The sequence below is a fragment of the Serinus canaria genome, chromosome 3 (assembly GCF_022539315.1).
Source record: "Serinus canaria isolate serCan28SL12 chromosome 3, serCan2020, whole genome shotgun sequence".
Lineage (NCBI taxonomy): Eukaryota > Metazoa > Chordata > Aves > Passeriformes > Fringillidae > Serinus > Serinus canaria.
The window spans coordinates 87,202,058-87,218,927 of NC_066316.1; the positions used below are offsets into that span (position 1 = coordinate 87,202,058).

The following is a 16,870-nucleotide window of genomic DNA, read 5'->3' on the forward strand; positions in this document are numbered from 1 at the left end:
AAGCTTAAAGTGCATAATTAAACAGCATAGAAGAATTATACAGTCATCAAAATATGTACTCATATAATAAAACATTTGTATTCAAACTTCTGGGCCAAACTAGTTTCTAATGCTCTGTTTAAATGACTGAAAAAAAGTGTATGAGTGCAAAAGAAATGAACTGACTGTGTGACATACAGACTCGTATTCCCAGACTAGGACTTTGTTTTGGCATGAGCAGTGTAAAACATTTGGTGGAAGGGAAAAAAATAGCTTCCAAGACCAGTAATTAATTCCTGAAACACACTGCCACACACACCTGTTGCCATGTGGCTTTTTGCAAAAGCCACACTGCTTGCTGGGCACCCAAATATGTTTGCTTTCACTAGCAGAGGTATGTTCCAAGCCTTCCTTTTTAACAGTTGAAATGTTATCTGGAATGAATAACGGAGGTTCATCAAGTGAAAGACTTTTGCTACTTCTTCTCTGGCGAGGTTGGACATTCCTATCATTTCTTTTTGACTTGTTTTTTTCCTTATCATCCTCCTTCAGATGTTCTACAACAGAGGGATCTTTAGTCTCTGCCTCTTCCTTTGCAGAGTTATTTGCTTTTAGCCCAGTTGCAAGTTGGTGTTTGCTGGCTTGCTTCTGACCAGGATGTGAAACATGACCTGACAATGAATGCACAGAGTGGTGGGTATCTTTAGAACAGCTTTGAGGAGTAGGAGATTTATCACTTGCTTTTTGAACTGGTAACTTCTGGGCTTGCCCAGAAGCCTGGACTCGGGGTATTTTCTTGAGTTTTGTGTTGGTCTGCTTTTTTACAGTCACCCCTGAAACACTACTTTTTGCTTTCAAACCCAGATCAGATTGCTTCTTTCTGATTTTAACTGGGTTATTTGGATGCTGATGACTCTCTTGCTCATCCGCATTTCGCTTCAGACTTGCTGAAGAGGGACTGTGAAGGCCAGAAACAGCAACACCAGCTCTTGTTCTTGACTGTGTCATTTCTTGTTGCACTGAACCTGATTTCTGCCGAGTACTTGCAGTCAGATTTTGTTTGTTCTGTGCTACAGATTTACTATGCCGGGGCCTAATGTTCTTTTCACATTTTGTTGAAATACCAGTTTGTTTCTCATCATCCTGAAATTTTGATGCCTCTGGGCCTTCTACTTTAGTACTGCTGATCTGCTGCTGTACATTTTGGCTTGACTGGTCAACAACAGTGCTTTCTAAAATGCTATTTCCTGGGTCAGCAGAAGTAAACTCTCTGCTTTTCAAGTCTTTATTATCACAGTCTGTACTGTCTAATAGTTTCTCAGATGGAGCTTCAGTTTTCTCCATTCCCTTGTCATCACCTCCAGCTTCTGTTACACATTCCTTTACTGACAATGTATTTTCATCAAGAACTTCCACATTGTGGGAACCTGAACTGCAATCAACCCTATCTTTCACAGAGTTGGATGAATTTGAAAAGGTCTCACAAATTCCATCTGTACTCAAGCAAGCACTGGATGAATCATTATCTTTTCCAGTTATTTCAATTTGATTATGTTCTTCTGCTTTCTCTGATTCCTCTGCTTTATTATCAGTCCTTTCTTCTGAAGAATTTTCCAAGCCCATTGAATCAATCACATCACTTGTTTCATTTTTAACTGGAATCATTTCAGTATCTGCAGATACTGAACAAACTGATTCAGCCCTCCCAGAGTCAGTGTTCATTGCAACCTCTACTATTTCCTTTGTTTCTCGAGGAGAAGGAGAACAGGGTTCTGTTAAATTTGCACAACTTAACTCTTGGGATGTTTCTTCAACTTTTGCCTGCTCAGGGGTTTCAGACTTTATTTCTTTCACATCTTCAGGACCAGGCAGACATTTTGTATTACTTTGGGATGCTGTTACTGCTGCTGCTGTTCCTTCCACCTGTCCTGATCGTCTTGTACTACGCCTAACCTCCCTAGGCTGCTCCGTTTTCAAGCGTGCAGCAACATCTGTCTCTTTAACTGGACTTCTCTCTTGTTTCTGTCCATTTTTTGGAGCAGATCCACTTTTTACAGATGATTTCTTGGTATTAAGAGGAGGAGCAACATTCGAACGCTTGGCTAGCGTGCTCTGCCGCAGACTCCGTACTGTTTCTAGGAAGGGAAAAAGAAAATCTCTTAGCTATTTTGCTTCCTTCTTTTTCACAAATACAGGATTTGCCTAGAACAAAAGTGACTTACCTCAATTTAGCTTACTGGATACAAAGAGGACTTAAGACTTAGTAAAGTTAGTTTAGTAAATAACTATTTACTAAACTTAAAAGCCTCCCCAAAACTAAATTACTTGCATTACAAGTTTACACTGACATAGTTTGGATGTAAAATCCCATTATTCTAAAAGCTACAGAATTTCTTAGTACATACAAAACACAAGCGATGATAGAAAGGCAATCAAAACTAACTCTACTTTTCTACCTCTCAACCTTTTCTACCTCAAACAAAAATTGCACAAGCTATATCGTGATTATAAATATAACTGAAGTTTAAAAATCTTTTAGAGAACAGTCTACAAATCTGAGATCCAGTCACATTCTCACCTGATGACAACTTTTATATTTTCTAAACAAGTAAGCATTCCAGTGGCTTTCTAAACAGCATAATCACCAGCTTTGTACCACAGGCTCTTATTTAAATTCTCATCGCCATATTAAATAATTTTATCTTTTTAACTCAACTTGCTCTATAGGGGACAAAAGAAGAGCAGTAAATAACTCCAGTTCAACAAGTTAGAAAACCCATAACTATGATAAATTAGCTAACAAAGAATTAAAATATTTTAATAAAATATTAAGTATCTTGAGATATTTTGATTAAAGACTGTCTGACTGCAATTATTAAAGTAAAAAGAGAATATGCAAATAAAAATAGAATCAAAACTTTAACTGGAAATAGAGACATGCTAACCTAATATTCCAATGCTGTTGGACAACTCCATCATGTTTTTTTTGGTGAAGAAACACAATATTAATATTATGTAGGTAAAAGGATCAAAATCTCAAAAATTAGCTTAATGACCATGAGCAACACACTAATTATTTATTAAAGAGGAATTCTAATTGCCTCATACCCTATGGATGCCAGCTTCTGCCTGCAGTGCATGAAAAAAGGAAGTTTCTATATTGGAATTCACACAACCAAGTTAAATTCATAGATGTTGGGGGTGGGATTTTAAAGACTTGATTTACTTCAAACACAATCTATAATCACCTTGTGCCATTAAACGTGGTGATTTCCTTGGTGATGTGACTGATGCTTCTTCAGCACGGCTTCTCAAATTCCTATTAGGTAAAGCAAGCTCATCGTCATCAATGGTGTCATTACCACCCTCTTTAACTCCTTCTTCATCCATAGTATCATCAAGACCAGTAACTGGAAAAAACAAACAAGCAATAAAGAGCCTAAAACTTAAAATTATCAAAAAGTGTTGCAACTATAATGCTGAGCAAGACAGGGGAGAAGACATTAAAGAATAAATAAATTGGCCATCTGAAATGAAACAAAAGAGAAAAAAAAAAGAAGAAATAAAGGACAGAAAATTCCCACGTGAGGCAGTTTCAGTGTAGAAGAAGCTATCACCCACAGCTTAAAACTTCTGTAGATAGTCCTCATAGCTTTTTGTGGACTCACATTTTTATTGGCTTTTTTTGCCACAGGAAGGTCCCCAGTCTTAGAGAATCAGCTGCCCCTCACTGTCCCTTCCCACCTAAGAAAAAGTGAAGAAAGGTAAACAGCAGAAAGAGCTGATCCAGAAGTGCAGAGTGTAAAAATCACAGTTTTCTGAGAGGATACCATTTTAAAACTCTCAGCCCTACCCATATCAAATATCTGTGCCTGTAATGTCTTTCTGGAAGAGCTTTAAGTCCAGCAAGCACTTAATCTCTCAGGAGAGACAGGGAACGTTGTCATTGGTGAACTCCTATCCTCCACTAATCTGAGAAAGGTCCCAGATGCTGCTCCTGAAAACAGGTTTCCTAAGTGGCAGTCAGGTCACTACACCAGCCATTCTCCTCACTTGCTCTAAATTTGGTTCTTGTAGTGGTAGCCTCTCCTACTCAAAGATTCTGTGTGTGAATGAATCCTGGTCCCCATGGGATGCAAAATTTGTGAGATCAAGCTAAACACCCAAGTGACTTTGCAAAACATGTAGGAAAGTCTAACAAATATAACAGAGAACTCCAAACAATCAAGTATGCCTGTTTTTCACTACTAAGACACAAACCTTGAAGCATTTTTAAGATAAACTCACATGACACATATATCTAAAAATTTCTAAAAATTGATTACTTAAAAATTATATAAATGAACACATCGATCAGAAAAGTAAAAAAGCAAGAAGTTAAATTAAAAATTGTTAGAATTTTTAGAGCAGCTCAGAAAATCTGTCAACTCCTGGTCCTTCTCAAGTCTGATATTACCACAATTCCAAAAAACAATGAAAAAATAAAGTAACCAACCAACATGTAAGAATTTGAAATATTAGAAAGTTTTTTATTGGCTTCTTAAGGAAGGAAGGCCAATCATGGCACCAAGCAATCAGCATTCTGAACCTCTATAATCAGATGGGTGCCAGGAGCTGAAAGCTAGGAGTTTCTTAAGCTAAGAATGACCAGTTTATGGTCATTTATTTTATTTTAACCATTATTTTTAGTTACTGCATTGTACATATGAGTCACAAGGAAAAGTGCTTGTGGAAATTACTGTCCACTTCCACTCTCCAATCCACAGAGCCACCTTTATATCTGTGTGTGTTTACAAACATACAGATAACACATGCAAGGTGCATGAGGTTGATAAATTTGGTCTTACTCCACTCAAGAGTGTTCCTTAATCACTAATTTGCTATAAGCTACATACTGGACACACTGGCAAAAAAATTACATTGCAACTGCCCTATTAGACATTTTCTCAGTAAATATCTAATACTGGCCATTGTCTAAGCTGGAAACCTGAATGAGATGGACCCTCGCTCTAACTCCAGCTGCCCATTCTTGTGTTCTCAAGATTATATCCTCCCAGCAGCTCTGCACTTTGGTATTTGCTTTTTCATAGTGTTCCTGCAAAACACAAAGTGGTTTTCGGGAACAGACTGTGACAAAAGTGTCATGTCCACTTCTGTTCTTTCTGTGAGAACTAAATTACTAAACTATTGAAGACAGCATGAAAAATAAAAACTATTAGGACAGCTTCTGAAATAACTCTGGAGTATATTAAAGGGCTGACATTAGTCTTGGGCTTTACAACGTTCTCGCTCAAGTTACAGAACTTCTACACCCTCCTTTATTAATAACAAGAGACACATTCAGTCCATTACTGACAGACAATGAGAAATATTAGAATTAAAGTATTTTCATACTTACAAGACTCTGTGCTGTAGCTTTAATTTTACAGAGGAACTGAAGCACAGAATCTTGCTAATTTCAAACCACCTGAGCTACAACTCAGCTAGTAAAGACAGTCTCATGAGGCCCCTGATGAGGAGCATTCCACACAGACCCTGCTGGGAAGAGAAAAATGACAGAGAACAGCAATAGATACAAAGAAGACTAGAAAACTAAATTATGAAGGAGAAGTGGAGGTAAAGAAACAACCCTAGGAAAGGTAAACCAACAAAAGCAAAACCAGAAAGAACAAAAAAACCAGAGATGATCTTAGTAACAAATATCTAAAGATTATCTCAGCATCAAGTATAGAAATTTAAAAAATAAAATAGGGAAAAAAAAAGGAATAAAGAAAGAACTTATCTGAATAGCAGAATTGTACACCAGTGTACAACTGAACAGATTGCAAATAAGAAAAGTACAAGTCACATTCAACATATTTATACTGGAAAAGGCACCACTGACCTTCACCTTACTATTTTGAATTTCTCCATTACTTCCAAACTGCTGGGCTGTACTACTGACTCACTTTTATATATGTTATACCATAACAGAACAACATTCAGTAAAAACAGTCTACTTGCAAATTTAAAGCAATGTTCATGCTATTGTTTTACCATGGGGAAAACATTTTTTAATTTTTTAGCAATGCAAAACTTAAGAAAACAAGCCTTACTTTCTGGTGAAAGAGGAGGTAAGGAGAAGGAAACACCCCTAAATACATCATCAAAAACTATGATGTTTATAAATCTTTATTTTTATTAACATAAGACTCTCCTCCATTATTTTCAGCCACAACTAAGACAGAAATACTCAGTTTTTTGACACACTGACCAAGGTAAATATCAAGTGTAGAAATAAATTTCTTCTCTGTAGATGTTAGCCCTGGATTTCTTTTGCTTAGGTAACCACACTGAACAGAATATCACTGTTGCTTCTGCTTTGCACTGCTGTAAAACGCTATGTCCAGCTGAATCACACTAATGGCAGGAATGTGCAAATCCACACTAGATTCCATACAAACATCACAGATCATATGGAAATGGTTGAACATTGTAAAATTTCTGCATTACATGAGAATAACAACACAGAGATGTAACATAATTCTTCAATGAAAAGAACAGTTACAGTCTAAAGCAGTAATGAACTTGTCTAGGTAAGCCTTCAGAAGAGCTAATAAACTCCAGTGAACAACCAAACATATAAAGACAATGCTATTTTGTCAGTAAGTCTCAAGATCATAAATGAGGATGGTATACCTTCTATGAGAAACCTTTTTTCTATTGACATTTGTGATGCATATGTTCAAGAAACAAGATTAAAAATACTTTCTGTTAAAAGAAGATATATTTTCAAGAGGAATTAAGTGACTGAATGCATAACTTACATAAGGAAACATCAAACCCAAACTGTTTTACAAAAGTTTGCCTGTAGCCCATTGAACAGAGAATTTGCCGGCAAGTACCTTGAGCTGACTGTCCAGTGCAAGAAAAGAACCAGAGTAAGTAACATGAACTATTAACTAAACACTTGTTCCCACTCTCCTTTAATGTCTGTGGTGTTAAGAGGCAATTTTACAGTTTTTAGAATAAAGATATTTGAAAATCAACTTGGAAAAATAAACTTAATTCAGCATGCATCTTGACAGAGGACTGCATGCCCATTTTATTAAAAAGATGGAGCTACAGCTCAAGCTTACTGAATAGGGTTTTTTAAGTGACACAAGCCTGTTACATTGGAAATAAGGAGCAGAAAAACAAATTTCAACAAAGTAAAAACAACACATCAAACCAGGCACTTTAATGTAAATTAATTAATTTTATTAAATAGGGAGTCTTCATGTATTTAAAAATCAAAGAGCTAATCTAAATTGCTTTGCAAATCTTAGTACAGATCCAACCTCTTTCCACCCATGAAACTGATCCAAAGGCATAACTAAATACTTCAAAAGGACCTACACTGGGAAATAGAGGTAGTTTGCCACCCACAAACAGAAAAAGGCACAAAATAAATATTCTCCAGGTTCTCAACACCAATACAATAAATTTAAATTTTATACAGAAAAGTTACAACCTTGGTCATAAAACACTGTGTAGCTGTTCATATGGACAGTTTGGAAAAAGGAAGGCATAAAGAGGTAAGAAAACAGAGAGAAACAACTGTAAACCAAATTCTGGAATCTCAAAGTTACATTCAAAATTTCTTCAAATGTAGGAGGAAAAATACATGTACATTTGGTTTTAGCGAAAAAAGCCTGAAATGCCTAACACAGCCAGACATCATGACAGCAAAAGAAAAGAGTATTTGTAGTCAGAAAAATTGGTTTGGCTTCGAAGATTCAGTAGGTAATAATGATTTTAGCAGAGGTAATGCTGCTTTTAACAATACTCATGAAAACACAGGAAAAAACTAGAAAAAAGCGGACTGCACTTTAGGGAAAAAATTTCCCAGCAGCAACCCAGAGGGACAGAATAAAAAGGGCAATTAATAAGATCTCCCTAACACATTTGGTACATTTTGTGATTCTTACAGGATCAGTCTTCTTTATCATTTATGGTAAGTACCCAATTTGATAAACATACCCAGAAACTAAATTAGTTAAAAGCTTGATCTTAATATGAAATCTAGAAATGTCTCCAGATGATATGCAATTAAAATTCCATTCCCTGTATTATAACAAATCAAACTACCCCAGGCATCCTGAAATGGCATCTACTAAATGGCATCCTGAAAAGCTACACTGTTCGTGATTACCAATTTAATTTACCAAGAATTACCACTTTAGTATGAATGCTAAATTATTTAGCTCACTGGCATGCAACCAGTATGACCTGCTATGTTCACAGGTGGATAAGCTTCTAGCATGTCTTCCAGCAAGAACAGAACAAAACAGAAAGCCTATCACTAGGGTACCATTCAAAGTTGAAATAAGTGTGTTGTTCTTTCAAGAGTTCTGTCATATTCTAAACTTCAGTTTCCACTTCTTACCAATTGCTCAATAAGGTAAACAACCAACACAACCCCAAAGCATGATTCCACACCCACTCACACCACTCAAACATTTAAGATGGCCAAGAGCTGTTCTACACAATATCATTTTCTACACTGGTCATGCACAGCTTGTAAGAACTATCAGCCAATCAAACCAACAAAAAGAAGCAGAGAGGCACATAAAACATGATTTGTGACACTTCTGATTGCTTCAAGAATTTGCATTTAATTTATTTCTCAAAAGTTTTATTTTGTCCAATTCTGTCCTTTAACAGGCAAGGAGAGCAGTTATACCAATTTCTACTATCGACATGATGTCTTTCTGCTGATACCTACTTCAGGACGAGAAGAGCCCTCCATAATTGCTAAGCTCCAGTGCTGCAGTGAATAAGACTTGGATAGTTTGTACCTTGATTCACAGTGGTAATAGAACTTCATAAACCAGCAACCTAACTACATCTTTATAGTTTAGCAGTCACCCTTCACTAACACATTCTAAAAAGATTTCAGCATAATTTGACCTCTACCCTATTCAGCTTGTGAGAGTCACAGAGTTATGTCTACCTCTGATCAAAGCTATAACCACAAAGAATCTTTTCTCTTTTCTCTTTTCTAAATATGCAATTATTCAATCAAAGCTGAAAAGATAAACTCATATTATTACTCTAACCCCATTCTGTTACTCAATGGCAATTATAGAGCAAGCTCAGCAAGTTTGGTCTGTTCTGTCTTTGGTTTCTGCTGGTCTTTGTCTGACCAACTTTGTTTGTCATCTAACTAAAGAAACTATCTCAATCCAGCACAATCTGGAATCAGGCCAAGAGATAAACATGAGACTGCTTCATTGGTACTGATATAGTTCTTCCTATCAATAGATAGGCAGCAAACATCCATTGTCACAATCCTTTTATTTGCCATATACCAGTACTGCCTACTGAGATGCTCAGTACAAAAAAGGCATGGACCTGGTGAAGCATGTCCAGATGAGGCCACAAAAATGACTGGAGGGCCGGAGCACCTGTCCTTTGAAGAAAGACTGGCAGAGTTGGGGTTGTTTGGCCTGGAGAATATGTGCACACCTCACTGCAGCCTTTTAATACTTAAAAGGGGCTTATAAGAACAGACTTTTTAGTAAGGCCTATAGTGACAGGACAAGGGTAATGGTTTTAAACTAAAAGAGAGCAGCTTCAGATTGGATGTAAGGGAGAACTTTTTCTATTGTGCGGCTGGTGAAACACTGAAACAGGTTGTCCAGAGAGGCAGTAGATGCCCTGTGCCTGGGTACCTTCAGGGTCAGGTTGAACAGGGCTCTGAGCAACCTGATCTAGTTGAACAACTGTCCATTGCAAAGGGGCTGAACTAGATGACTTTTAGCTGTCCCTTGCAAACCACATCACATTCTATGATTCTATGCTACTATTCTCCCCAAGAGATGTAGTTGCAATTCAACATACAAAACCTGTGTTTTCTGGATAGATGTCCCTGTATTTCTTATAGGCATGCACTTGAACTGTCTAAAGGACATACAATCAATTGCTACCAGTATCCATCACAAACAGTCACGTAAGAGGTAACTCACCAAAAAAAGAGCTTAGTATTAACAAAAAGCTTAGTTCTTGATGAATGATGTGCAATATAAACCCTAAATCTCAGCAAAACATGTTGATGAGTAACAACTTTGGATCAGGCCAGTAAAAACTCCCAACAAAAACTCATATCCATGCAGCTGTAAGAAAAAGAGCAGGAAGCAAACCCACACTCAAAACCAACTTAAGAGCAAGAGAGAAGAGTTTTTGCTTTTGAAAACAAAAATACACGATCTCCAAAATAAAGTAGAAAAAATGTCACAATCTTGAGAAAGTAGGCATGTGGGTAAAAAGTAGGCCTGAATTGAGCCCTTCTCATATACTCACACCCACATAAGAAATTTCACACTTACGCAGTTGGGTTAAAGGCATATAAAGATAGTATTTTGTTTGTGCATAGGTTTTCTACTCCTTAACTCAGCTCAAATCTGCTTTCAAAGAAGTATCAGGGAGCCATGCCTTCTGCTCCTCCATATTATCTAGAAGACCTAATTACCATTTTAGCTACAACACCTGTCCTCAGTTTAACTATTACTACCTTTACCATTTTAGCTACAACACCTGTCCTCAGTTTAACTATTACTATCTTTATCTCTTCTCCTTGCTCACAGCAGTCAAGTAAGCCGTAGCATGAAATCTGCGCCACTTTAAAAGTTCTACAAAACAGAATTCTACAATACCAGAAGCATCAAATATGATAAATCTGTCTTTTGCTGGTCCTGTGGATTAATTTCCATGAGCACTTTTTTCCTTTTTTTAAACTGTTTAATAGTCTAGGGAGGGGTTATGAAAAATATAGAATACATTAAAGCAAGTTTTGTCAGCAGAGTTATGCTTTTTTTACTTTTTAGAAAAATTGAACCTGGTGTACAGATGAGCTTCCACCTAAACTGGGAAAAATGGCTTTTGCATGGCTTAATTCATATGAAGGGTACTACCATCTTGAATAACCACATTCTTACCAGCAGACTACATCAGCAGGGTTAGATCACAACAGTGTCAGACAAATCAAATAAATCCCAACTATATGAACTTTCAAGGAAAAAAGACAAGCAAAGAAACCATACTTTGAACTGATACTCATTATTCCTAACTTAAAAATTTTAAGCACATACTGCAGTCCTACCATGTCACAATAAGGACAGTTCTTATCAAGACCTACAAAGAACAAGCAACTACAAGAACATTTCATGTTCTTTTCTATACCTACATTAATTCCAAATAACACATTTTAATTTCTTTACTGAAATGTGGCTCTACTGGTGCTTTCAGATTTAAAAACAAAACTTTAAATTCATAAATCAAATCAGCTTTGAATCCCTTAGTCTTCTCACAGCCTGAAATAGTAGCCCCCAAATAAATACATTCATTAAAGTATTTTTAAGGACCTTAAAATTAATTTTGATTATTTAAGGAGTAATAGTATTAATTATTGCAGTACCGATCACTTGCAGGAAAAATACATGCCAGGAAGCACCTGAAAGTTTCTCCATACCTTCCAAAATATCCAGCTGTACCCTATGAGTTAATTCAAGAATTTTAAATGCAGTACAGGTTTGCTGGAGGATGCACAGGATGAACTAACACAAAAGAATTTGCAAGTGATGGGGAATTTGGTTTAGTTGTGTACATTATATGGTCTTATGTATATTAAGACAGATTATGATTTTTATTTGGCAGGTTACAGAGAAAAATGCATAGGAATACTATTGAGACTAATAGACTACTGCAAGAGTACACCAAAGCATTAAGGATGGCCTGAAAAATGTTCTTCTGAAGTAGGAAAAAAATGCCAACTATCTTGTTTTGGCTTGATAGCTCACTTTATCATTGCCTTAATCAATATCATCTTTGATTTACAGTTTTCCATTATGTAATGACACCTAATTTAGTGAAGGTGAACATTTAGTCTGTTAGTTACAGTAAAATACATACTATATAAGGAAATGATAAAGATTTTCAGAAACAGATCATAAACCGTATTAAAAAAATCTAAATCTTAATATAATCATGTAACTGCATTAATCTACAACACTTCTAATAATGAAGCTAAAAAATTATGGTTTTTAAACTTCCAGTCAAATAAAGAACGCTACTAAGAATAAAGTATATTTTTTGTCTCTAGCATCAAATTCAGTGTAATTATTCTAACTCTTCATAAATATTAATAATTTTAGGGATTGGATCATCTTTTTTTTTTTTTTTCAATCTTCTAAAATTATTCAATAAATTCTGAGATTATTTTCATTGAAAACTTTGCTCTAAATTGTTCCCAAATCAAGTATTCCAAACAGTAAAAAAATTAACTTTATTATTATTATAGGGTCTTGAAGCCAACCAAAGCAAAACACAGAATCCAGAAAGAGCTAGCAGAAGGCCTAGCGCTAACAGACTAACCCTGAGGTCAGAGCAGTAATTTGTATAACTCTCCCGTTCCTACTACTAATCCAGAAATACAGCATTTTTTAAACAAACCAGTGACTTCAGTGATCAGGCCCAGTACCTACACTAAACAAATCTTGACTTTCATTGGGAGTAACTGACAGACAATGCCTAGGCTACTTCTGATCCACGTAAGGAGCTTTCCTCTATTGTTACACTACAAAATTTACAAGACCTGCACATAGTTTACATGCCAGGCACGTATGAAGTGCATTGAAAAAGGGCAGCAAGGCAACAGAAATCCAAACTTATTATTTCTATATTATGAAAAAGGGTTGGTACTAGAGTGAAACTGTATTTTAAATTGTAATCTTAAAAAATTGTAAGATTTACCTGTAGAACAAGGCATCTGGAAATTGGGGTCATTGCTATCCAAAACAGGCAAACAGAACTGGGCACTTGCAGATCCTAGCATAGGATCCTTATCGCTGAGCATGTTCTTCAGCGAATCCTCTAAGACATTTTGACTTGTACTAAAATCCTCACAGACTTCATTCTCCAGGTTGGATTCTAGAAATAGGGCATCATCTAATTGTTCAGTAGGAATTAAATGGTTAAATGTATCAACTATATCCATGAAGACTCCTGTGTGTCTTTCAGCCCTATAGAAAGACAAGAAAAATACCATAAGAAAATAAGCTACAAATTGTAAAACACCTAAGACACCAGAAAATTTTTTGGCTCTTGTGTTTTATAAGGAATGCTTAAGGTATTCAGGAATTACAAAAACAAATAAAAAACTGCTAATGGCTTAGGATGGCCCACTGCATAACTAAAAATCAATTCCCTAATTATTTTTAAAAGAAATTCCATGCTAATCTCCTCTATCAGCATCCAAATGCTGACACTTCTACAGAGTATGAATAACAAAGGTAACTAAACAGCTTCTTTCTAAAATTTGTTTAAATCTTAAGACAGCCCAAGAGGTAGGACACCAGAGGAGGAGGATATCAAGAACAAGCGAACCTGGAGACAGCAGCACTGTGAGCATGACTTTCTTCTTTTTAAACGTACAAATGTGAGGTCAGCTTCCACTAACATCAATGGAGCTGAGAAGATTCCAGAGCCTGCCATACTATTAATATGGTGTACTACTGAGAAGAACTATATTTCTGTTCAAAGAGCAACTACCAGGTACTTCATAGCAAGTTAGTATTTTTAAACAGCAAGGTTTTATTGCTATTATTTTTCATTGATCAATACAGTCAATAAAATTACATACATTTTATATGAAAATCTGATCTCAATCAAGTACATGAGAATTCTGAGCTGGCATCAAAAGGAGGAGCCTTTTGAAACTTCAATTTTAAAGAAGTTTAGGTGAAATTCTAGAAGTCTACCTAAGGAATTATATACAAAGATGGCAACTGCATTTTACAAGCAATTCTTTATTTTCTAGATCTTCTTTGCAATGCAGCAGAAGTGCAAGTACTGAAGCAAAGACTTAACTATTAAGTATACATGGAAACTAAGAATGGAAAAAAGGTCAGCAAAACACTTCGTAAGTTTTGCTTTAGCATATCCTCAAAGTAGAGAAAGATAACTATAATAAATATGATCAGACAGGTAAGGAAAATGGAGCAGTGCAGCACTGCCTGGCCTAATTTGGCACATAGGATAGTCTAAAAGGCCAGTTTTTGGCACATAAGGCTGTTAAAGCTTTTGGAAACAGCAAAAGGACACAAATATCTTCTGTCTCCTTCTTTCATCATCCTCCTCCTCCCATGTGAAATAATTATTTTTCTAGAATGAACACACTAATTAAAGGAAAATGACAAGTGAGAACTGGAGTTTGCAGTTCTTGAGTTACTTTCTAGATGGTTATTCCAGCAACCTGCCACTAAATAAATCCAGTACTTACTCATGCTTAATAGAATATTAAGTATGCTTCCTTAGACACATTAATGGGGCATTTCTGTTTTAGCAATCAACTGGGAATATCCTAGCCAGATGCATATAAGGGCTCTGCTACCATTTCAACCCTATTTGTGCATTTTATTTCACAAATTTACAAAAACTACAGGTCTAACACAAATGATGTTTCATTTTGTTTGGGTGGGCTTTCTTAGGGGCTTTTTTTGTTTGTGGGGTTTTGCTGGGTTTTGGGTTGTTGGGGCTTTATTTTCAAACATGCCGGTCTTTCTTCCTTCTCCCATAGGGCAGCTCAGAAGAAACCAATGGTCAGGTATAGAACTGTGTCTCTGCAGAGCATGTCATCTTTCCAATTTCTACACAACAAAGCAGTCTGATACACAAGGTTCTACTGACCAAGCAGCCAGAGTGAAGGAAAGTTTAGCTAAATCACATGTATTTAGTAAAGAGATAACAGACTTCAGCAGCAAGTTGTAATTTGAAAGCACTCTCACCAAAAAAATGGACTTCTTTTATCAAGCAATGCAGTGCATCTGCATATACACCACACCAACTAGCACCTATAAAAGCAAACATGGTTTCTGAAGTTCCAAATCTGGCAACAAATGAAGTAGCAAACTAATGGAGTAAGTACTATGCTACCTGTATAATCTGTTTTTATTATTATACCACATAGTTACAACAATCCGACACTACACAGGATAACCTACAAGAGATGCAGCGGCTCCAAATAAGAAAATAATTACAAATGCCCCAATACAGTACTTTAAAGCACCTTCCTGTAATGACAGACTTTTTCATATTACCATTACATGAACACAAGAGTAACAGCCACAGGATAAAATTATGGTGAACCCTGACATTAGCAAGTGTCAGTGACACTACAATAGAACACCTACATATTGTGAGAATGCAAGAAACCTTCTGCATTCAACATTAAAAAGTGGCAGAAGCTTTGAAGACACAATAACATATCCCAAGCTTTTTTTCTGGATAGGAGAACATTTATATATTTGTTACTCAAATATTGTTGTTCCCAAAGCAGTGATGATCACTTCATAAAAAGCAATGTTAAGAAGCAAAGCTTAAGAATATTAACTCTTGATTAAAAATCCCTGACAGAAATCAGGATAAAAATCCCTGACAGAAATTAACCTGTCTTCAGTGATGTGATGAAGAAAAAGATTACCTACAGTTTTTTAAGACTACCATGCAGCCATTCAGAACACTAAAAGCACTGAGAAGTAACTGCCAAAGGAACTATACATGCAGTGGCCACAGACACCTTCAATGAGACCTAAATAGCCAGCAGAGAAAATTCAAGAAGAATTTTACTGAAAGCTTTATTCCTGGAGCACTAGCCTATGACCAAGTATAAGTTCTACCCAAATTTTGCATCAAAAAGTCAGGGGGCTTGCATAAAAATACTACTATCACAAAATCTAATCTTAAAGAACTTGTTCTACCATTTTTAACATACAAAGTTTATGCCAGAAAAATACATAAAATCAAAATTTTGCTTTAACTAGTTCAAAAAACCACTCTGTGATTATTTTCATAATTGGTACACTACCAAGCTATTTTAATAAGTTATTTCTAACATTACTAGATTACCAATCATAAGAAATGTAAAATCTCTGGGATGAGGATGAAAGATAAACTTCTTCAGCTGCTGTTAAAAACAGTAGCTGCAAGAAAAAAAAAATCTTCCCCTGCACAATGCCTTCAGTGTATAAATTCTGAACAGTTTATTTTGCATTTGAAATACTTTGAACATCAGGAAAAATAGCCAGAGGTACAGGTAAAATCACAGTTAAGATTTTCATGCTAACTTATTTCCAAAGATAATCCTAACCCCTCAAAGGAAGAATGCATTACTCCACTGGAACACAGCTGTGTCCTCCCCTTGAACCCCAGCGGCTGGTGCCTCGGCAAGGCTCCCAGCAGATGTGCACATACCAGCGGGCTCCCAGCACACGGCAATTCACAAGGGCCTTCCCGCTGGGGAGCTAATCAGAAGCAACAGAATATGAAAAGTATTATGCACACAGAACCAGTGAGGAGTGTTCGTAAATGAGGCAAAGAAGCAAGTCCCAGTCTGGCTCAGTTAAACTTCTCCCACCCACAGGCTCCTGGAGCATCAGAGCACTACTGAAACTGTTACAGCACAGCAACATAGAGAAGGAGTCTGGCTAAAAGAACTCACCATCAAGAAAAGCTTGAAGCATAGAGATCACTCTCCTCAGTTCACTAAATACATTTCTCTTACACCTTCAAAAATTATTTGCTTCTATCAGTCTCTCCACTGAAAAAACAGAAGCAACGACCACAGAAGTAACATTGCAACAATTACAAAGTAACTCACTAACCAATATCTGTCATTAAGTGATCCAACACTATAAACAACCCTGTTAGAAAGCACTACAGTCAAGTATAACCTCTAGAATTTCCCCCACATTATGTTTACCATGAAATTTCTTCATGCTCTAAACATTGTTTCCTTCTACAGTCAGTCTTTCAGTTTAAAAAAAATATTTTTTTCCACTGCAGAATTAGTTTATTAAGTCAGGTATGCCATACT

The 16,870-nt window shown here is 36.2% G+C and overlaps 1 protein-coding gene across 4 annotated transcripts in view; it reads right to left on the reverse strand.

Moving 5' to 3' along the window:
* PHF3 (PHD finger protein 3) overlaps nt 1-16,870 on the reverse strand; it is a 50,677-nt gene that overhangs the window by 27,971 nt on the left and 5,836 nt on the right. The window contains exons 1-4 of one of the 4 annotated variants that reach the window (XM_030235276.2): nt 12,751-12,874; nt 3,648-3,723; nt 3,228-3,389; nt 299-2,114 (exon numbers count right to left, since the gene is read on the reverse strand). In XM_030235276.2, coding sequence (XP_030091136.2) covers nt 299-2,114; nt 3,228-3,369 — 1,958 coding nt within the window. In that variant the 5' untranslated portion in view covers nt 3,370-3,389; nt 3,648-3,723; nt 12,751-12,874. Of the gene's footprint in view, nt 1-298; nt 2,115-3,227; nt 3,390-3,647; nt 3,724-12,750; nt 13,020-16,870 lie in introns of those variants that run through there. The other 3 variants (XM_050973124.1, XM_030235274.2, XM_030235275.2) reach the window with 3 other exon arrangements.